General features: G+C 49.8%; 1 protein-coding gene across 1 annotated transcript in view; it reads left to right on the forward strand.

Moving 5' to 3' along the window:
• Positions 1–7,316, forward strand: part of LOC103772275 (nucleoside diphosphate kinase 7-like) — a gene marked incomplete at its 5' end in the record, with an annotated part of 29,600 nt that extends 22,284 nt beyond the window's left edge. Inside the window, one exon of the mRNA XM_008939602.1 lies at positions 7,049–7,316. Coding sequence (XP_008937850.1) covers positions 7,049–7,081 — 33 coding nt within the window. The remainder of the gene's footprint in view (positions 1–7,048) is intronic.
• Positions 7,317–7,748: the final 432 nt, after the last annotated feature.

The raw sequence follows: 7,748 nt of genomic DNA on the forward strand, positions 1-7,748 counted from the left end.
GCCGCAAGGTGCTGGTTCCCCTCCACCCTGGCAGCACCTGGGTGCCAGCAGTGAGCTGGGCTGTGGTTTGAGGTTAAAATGCAGCAGTTTAGGAGGGAAGGAGTTGGGGGGGATGCAGCCAGGTTCCATTAATCTCTTTGGTGCATGGAGCTACAGTCCAAGCAATTGAACCAAGCGTGTCAATGAGTAACCCTGCGAAGCGTCAGTGTGCTTAGTGTGGAATTTGTGTGTGCCACCCTCAGAACAAAGGTCTCCTGCATGGCTGGTTACCCATTAACTAACTCCCCTGGCCTTCTGCAAGCTGCCCCTGCCAGCTGAGAACCACCTCTCCCCATTCACTCACGGGGCTTGTAAAACATTACACAGCAGAAGTGCAGAGCGTGGCAATGAACCTTCCACTGAGGGCACTTCAGCCCCGCAGCCTTCCCCTCAGGAGCCTTTCAAATATTAATAAAGGAGCCATTGTTTCCCTCAGGCCATTTTGCCATCAAGTCTTTTTTATTAGGGGGCCCCTACTGAGCTGCCTAATCCAGGGTAAGATGCTTTTAATCATCTCCAGTGGAAAGAAATTAAAGTCAGAGGGTTTGGGTGAGGTTGAGTTTTGGCAGGCTGGTTTTTTTTTTTGGTTTGGTTGGTGTTTTTTTTTTCATCAAAGCAGGAGCTGTTTTTTATCTGTGAATTGGAAAGATCAGTCTCTTCTGGTACAAAATGATCTGTCAAATAATGGTTATTATACTTCAAGTGCTCCTCCCCTTTCACTTTCTGAGACTTGTTATCCAACAGCTGTGGGAACAGGTTGGAAAGAATCTGGAGTGTAGGAAAACTTCATCTTTTTGGGTGGTGTTTTTGCATATCAGAGGATGTTAGCCAGCACTGGAATTCTGTCTCACAACGTTTCCTGATGCTGTGTACAGACATCTACAGAGAATTCAGTAATCTTTTTTTGCCTAGGCCTATCTGAAGAGAAATTAAAATTAAAATGAGCAAGAGTAGCAATTTTGAACACATGATGATGATTTCTCTTAAAAAAAAGAATAAAATATGGTATTGTTAGGTCCCTTGCAGCCTAATTTTGAACATGGCTTGTATAATTATTATACCTGTGAGCCAGACAGGCAAACCAATGAGAAACAGAGCTGTGAAACACTTCAGCTCTTGTGCTTCCACTTCTGGGTAAGCTCTGAGGTCCAACTGCCCCTTGCTCTGCCAGGCCTGAGGTTTATAAGTGCCAGGGAGAAGTTCTCAAGTGTCAACCAAGCAGCTCCCAAAGCTCTTCAGGTTCCACCTTGCTCCTGAAGGTCACCTAGATGATGATCAGGGCTTGGCTCTTGGCACGTGTTGGGGAGATCCAGGCAGAGGGAAGGTGTGATGCTTCATGGTAACCCCTCTCTGAGGCCCACTCTGTGTCTCTGAGGCTGCTGCCTTCTGCCTTTCTTCTCATTTTGAACCCAAAAGCCCAGCTCCTCTTTCCACAGCAGCTCCTCCTCTAGCTGAAGCCCAGCAACACCTTAGCTGCAACCCAGCTGCAGGGTGGGCAGACTGCAGCAAGGAGAGACAAGAGCCCAGGGAACAGCTTGTGCAGCAGAAGCAGGAAGGGACTGTAATTAGTCATGTAGGAGCTCAGAATCTCCTTTTGTTTCTTGAGCAAGAGGTCATGCACCCTTTTTGGGGAGCAAGAGAAGCACTGTTGTCCTGCAGCACACACTGATGGGGGATGCAAATATATTTCTTATATGGTTTCTTACTCTTAACCTCAGCCAGTTGCAGCTCCCACCTCTCTCTCAGAGGTCAGATATAGGCAAATAATTAGCTATATTGGTGCTTTCTGTGGAGGGTTTACCCCTCCCCTCATCAGTGCAGCCTCCTTGACTGACTCCTACAAGCTAGCAGTAATTAAGAGGAGAATTCCACTCTGCATATGTGTTGAAATGGGTGTGAAACATGGGAGGAAAAAAAACCCAAAGCCAAACCTGTTCCTATGGCTGGGAGGCTGTGAACAAGATTTCCTCTCTCACACAGCTCCTCACCCCACAGGATGTCTGAGTTCACCAAGAAACCACTTCTTTCAGTGCTCCTGCAACAAAACCTTCATTGCAAAGGTCCCATTTTTGGTGCAGAGGGTGTTTTGTCCCAGTGATACTTGAGAAATTAACTTAAGCAGTTGAAAAAATTAGGTTGGGCTGTTGAAGTGGATGTGTACAAAGTGTTCTGCTTGGGCAGCCTGACTGCCTTTAGTTCTTCCAGTGCATGAGGCTGGAAAGAGAGGCAGGAATTACAAACTCTCCTGGTTTTTTATTTGAAAACAAATGTTTTAAAGAAAACCTTCCTCAGGGTCACGTGGGAATAGAGCTTTTTATTTTCAGGACAAATAATACAGGGAGTGAGCAGACCCTCTTCTTTGACAAGCATTTTTAGTTCTGGATTTCTTGTGGCTGGAAGAATCCCTGGGGTTTGTGTTAATTTAGTGATTTAGCTGTGTCAGTACAAACCAAGATGAATGAGCAAGGAGATTTTTGTGACCTCAAACTGAGAAGATGTGTCAAAAATATTGTAAGACTTAAGTGGTGATGGGGAGTGTACTGATGCTGAAACTTTAACTCAGCAAGGGGTGCCTGGAGACCTCCCCTGGGCCAAGGAAACAGAATTTGGGGGTGGTTTTTGGGGAGAGGGGGCTGGTGAGGGTCTGTCCAGCTGCATGAAAGGCACTGAGATGACTGGAAGGCTCTAAATGAACACAAGGGTGGAAGAACCTTCCATCTGCCAGCTGCCAGATTTGGTTTGGCAGGGCTGAGGAGGACTCATCCTCCTTCTGGTGATGGATGAGAAGTGAACCTGTGCTCTCAGCAGATTTCCTGCTGGCACATCTATCTCCCCACCAGCCCCCTTGCTTCTGCCACAGATGCCAGCAGCAGGGTCTGTGTCCAAAACCTGCCAGCCCAAGGGAACACAGGGGGTGAAGTGGGGGTGCTGGGTTTTCTCTGAGGCAAGCTGTGATGCTGCCTCTGATCCACTGGTACTCTTCAAGGTCTGGCCTTCTGGAGATAAAAGCTCTGACTCCAGAGCTGCTCAGCTGGCACCTCTTGTCACCACTGCTTTTTGGTTTGTTTCCTGGGCAGGAGGAGAGTTAAAGGGTGGGTGTCTGTAGTGCTCACACTGCAAATCTCCAGGGCAGTTTGTGCCTCTGCTGGATCCTGTGTTCCTCCCAAGAAGTTCTGCTCTTCCTTGGAAGGCTGGCAGCCTCTCTTGGCTTCTCAACTCTGCAGAGAGGGCACGTGGCTGCAGCAGAACTTCATGGGGCTGCAGCAGAACTTCATGGGGCTGCAGCAGAACTTCATGGGGCTGAAGCAGAACTTCATGGGGCTGAAGCAGAACTTCATGGGGCTGAAGCAGAACTTCATGGAGCTGCAGCAGCTCTCAGCTCCTCGGTGAAGCAGTTTGTAGGGTCAGAGCCAGAAGGTCCCAGTTACCTGTTCCAGCTTCCTGAGCTGTGTGGGGTTTGGCCCCTCAGCAGGAGCTAGAGCAGGCACAGCTACATGCTAGAAAGCATTCAGATGGCTCCTGGGCTCTGGGAGGAGAGGACTGATGTTCAATTGAAGCCTGTTCCCTCCCTTGGGGAGGAGTGAGCACACCTGAAGGTCAGCATCATATGAAGGGTGTTTTTGGGGGGCACCTGTGAACTGCATTGAGTTGGTTTCAGAGCAGTTCCTGGGGTGGGTTTGTCCTTTGCCACCTTTTGGATCCTGTAAAGAGACCAGAGGTGTGCTTGGCTCAGAGAAGCTGACCTTGCTCTAGGTCAGATGTGAGGCTTGGTGAGGGTATTTAGCTGCAGCAGAACTTCATGGGGCTGAAGCAGAACTTCATGGAGCTGTAGCAGAACTTCATGGGGCTGAAGCAGAACTTCATGGGGCTGAAGCAGAACTTCATGGGGCTGAAGCAGAACTTCATGGGGCTGAAGCAGAACTTCATGGGGCTGAAGCAGAACTTCATGGGGCTGAAGCAGAACTTCATGGGGCTGAAGCAGAACTTCATGGGGCTGAAGCAGAACTTCATGGGGCTGAAGCAGAACTTCATGGGGCTGAAGCAGAACTTCATGGGGCTGAAGCAGAACTTCATGGGGCTGAAGCAGAACTTCATGGGGCTGAAGCAGAACTTCATGGGGCTGAAGCAGAACTTCATCTGCAGCAGAACTAACTTCATGGAGCTGCAGCAGAACTTCATGGGGCTGCAGCAGAACTTCATGGGGCTGCAGCAGAACTTCATGGGGCTGAAACAGAACTTCATGGAGCTGAAACAGAACTTCATGGAGCTGCAGCAGAACTTCATGGAGCTGCAGCAGAACTTCATGGGGCTGCAGCAGAACTTCATGGGGCTGAAGCAGCTCTCAGCTCCTCGGTGAAGCAGTTTGTAGGGTCAGAGCCAGAAGGTCCCAGTTACCTGTTCCAGCTTCCTGAGCTGTGTTGGGTTTGGCCCCTCAGCAGGAGCTAGAGCAGGCACAGCTACATGCTAGAAAGCATTCAGATGGCTCCTGGGCTCTGGGAGGAGAGGACTGATGTTCAATTGAAGCCTGTTCCCTCCCTTGGGGAGGAGTGAGCACACCTGAAGGTCAGCATCATATGAAGGGTGTTTTTGGGGGGCACCTGTGAACTGCATTGAGTTGGTTTCAGAGCAGTTCCTGGGGTGGGTTTGTCCTTTGCCACCTTTTGGATCCTGTAAAGAGACCAGAGGTGTGCTTGGCTCAGAGAAGCTGACCTTGCTCTAGGTCAGATGTGAGGCTTGGTGAGGTTTTTGTATCCTCTTCCAGGCACAGCTCCCTTTTCTGTGCTTTATCCTCAGGCTCTGGGAAAGAGAGGGACTATTTCCTAAAATCCAGAGTGCTTTGGGATGCCTGCCCCCTGTCTGGGTCCCCTGGGGAAAGGCCCTGGGTGCTTTCAGCATGCAGTTCTGCAGGAGGCCTTCAGCTGGGGCCTCCTGAGAGGGCACCTCAAAGCTCATGGCAGTGCTGACACCTTTCATCTCGGGGCTGCTACAAAACCCTGTGAGAGGTGTTGTGAGAAAGGGTGCCAGAGGTGGGCCTGAGGGTGGGGTTCTTGGGGAGAAGGATCCTTTCTGTGTGCCAGCTCTTAACTGGTTTTACTGGGAGCTGGGTGGCAGCTGACAATTACCTTTAAAGAGCACCTACCAGCACCCAGTTTAACACAGTCTACAACACCTCCTGTGCTGGTTGTTGCCAGCCCAGTCTGTGGGGATCCTCAGCAACCCCATGGAAGCTAAAGGAGGAGGAGGAGGAAGTTTTTTGTAGGTCAGATTCATGCTGAGGTCGTTTGGTCTGGCCTGGGAAAATTGGCTGCATGAGATCAGGGTCTTTTAAGGACTAAACCAGCCCAGGAGCACCAGCACTCTGAGCTGTGAAGCTGGTACCTGGGGGGGGTGTTGGTGCAAGTGATTGTGCAGGAACAGCCTGAAAGCTTCTTGGCCTTAAATGTGTGTGTGTGTGTCTTTCTCTCTGCTTTTTATTTCATTAGTGTGTTGGTGTGTCTCTCTAACCTTGAAATGCAGGTCTCCTAGATCAACAAGCAGGGAGATAAACTTCACTTTAATGGCTACAATTATATTTAACGAGGCTGAGCCAGCCTAGCAGAAAGAACAAGGTGTTCAGCCTGGCAGGGATGGAGCAGTGGCCTCTGGGGCACAGGGGAGCTGAGTGGGGCCTCCTGCTCTCACTGCTGTGGGGCCAAGGGCTGAGCTGGGGTGGAAAGGTTTGGGCTGAGTGCATTGCTAACCCCTGAGAGCACTTTATACTCTCAGTACATCATCCAAGCCCCTTGCTAAAGCCAACATGGTGCCATATGGTTTCTACACTGTCCCAGCTCCTGGAATACTCAAGCCACTATCTTTATGACTGGGTCATGCTTGGACTTTGTGCTCATATGGTAAATTAGGAGGAAATAAATGATCTAACTGTGAGCTGGGGGCTTTTAGAACTAATGAAAGCAGCTTGGGTTCATTGTGTGGTGATTTTCTGTTTGTGGTTTTACCCCCCTCTTGTCATTTTGGTTTTTTTTGGGGGAGGGGGTGCTGTTTTGGGTTTTTTTTTGTGCCAGGCTACTGAATTGTAGGGGCAGTTGATGTCATGGGATCTTTTTTCCCCTCTTGTCGTTTTGGTTTTTTTGGGGGGGTGTTTTGGTTTTTTTGGTTGTTGTTTTGGGGTTTGTTTTGTGCCAGGCCATGCACCCAGCTGCTGAATTGTAGGGGCAGTTGATGTCATGAGCCATGCAAACCCCCTCCCCAAATGAGGGCAGCACTACCCCCACCCATCTCTGGGTGCCAGAGCAGCTCAGCTTTCCTACAGCTCTCATGCAGGTGAAGCTCCTTCAGGGAGCACTTCACACACTGCCCAGAGCCTTGGGTAACTCCCTGCCTCCCCACAAACGTCCAGCAGCAAAGGGAAGGGCTGCAGGTGAGGTTTCTGCTGCCCCTGCCCCGTGGGGATGGTGTGAAGCAGCCAAAAGTGCAGGGGACCCACCCTGGCAGCTGCCTGAGCTGGGCAGGGGGCTCCCCCCGGGCCGTGGGCTCCAAGGGGGAGGTTTTACCCAGCACCTTGCTTCCTGGGCAGCCACTTTTGTCACTTCACACAGAGGAATTCTCCCTCGACTCATCTTGGCTCCTGCAGGAAGTGCCAGAGGAGCAGCCTGTGCCCAGGGCCAGCTCCTGTGCCACTCCTGCTCGTGGCTGCAGCCAGCCAACCCCCCACTGCTGGCACTGCTGCCCACACCCAAAGAGGTTTCCCCTGGAGGCACTGGGACACTGTGGGATGCAGCAATGGTGAACACTCTGAAGGCTTTTTTGGGTTCCTCAAAGGGGTGGGAGCGTGGGCACGGGTGCCACAGCCACCTCCAGTGAGAAGGAATCACCCAGAGGCAGCCAGGCTGCCCTGGAGCTGATGGGGAAGAGCTTTGCTGGTGGGTGGGGGCAGCACTTTGAGGCAACACCAACACCTGCAGCCCAGAGACTGTGGGAATGCTGAAGATCTCTCTTCTGTTTGAAACAGGTGCAGTATTTCTTCAAGATCCTGGACAACTGACAGCATCAGTCCTCACCCAAGGCAAAAGACCTGGACACAGGCTGGTGTGTGTGTTCATTCATTTATTTGTCCAATGTTTCAACCTGACTGAAATACAAGATCAACAAGAGCACTGTACTCCTGGCTATTGTTACATGTTAGAACATAGAGTTTTGCACTTTAGACAACATTTAACACCATTCTATGGGGTTACTGCATTGCTTTTTTTATAAAGTTTAAAATAAAAGATTTATTTTCAAACATGTGACTTTGGTTTATTTCATACATTACACTTTCCTTGCAGAAAAAAAAAGAAAAAAAAAATAAAATTGTACAACTGCATAAATATAAAATTCTTCCACCATGAAAATGGTTAAAACATTCAATAAAAGACAATTAGCACCACGGTGTGCGATGCCTCCAGCAGGAAAAGGAAAAGAAAAAAAGGAAGGAAAAAGAAAATATACAAAGCAAAAGAGTTGTGGCTATCACTGAGTGATGGCCTGACCCGCTCTCACACAACATACTTGAGGAGGAGGGGAAAAGTGGAGAGAGAAAGAGAGAAAAGAGAGAGGGAGACAGACAGCATTCGCTACAAAGCACAGTACACAATCCTCTGTCCTCCTTAACTTCACTTTAAGTTAGCTTCCCCTGCCACCCCTCCAAATAAAATACCCTCAACACCACG

Source organism: Merops nubicus, unplaced genomic scaffold (assembly GCF_000691845.1).
Source record: "Merops nubicus isolate BGI_N331 unplaced genomic scaffold, ASM69184v1 scaffold5544, whole genome shotgun sequence".
Classification (NCBI taxonomy): Eukaryota; Metazoa; Chordata; class Aves; order Coraciiformes; family Meropidae; genus Merops; species Merops nubicus.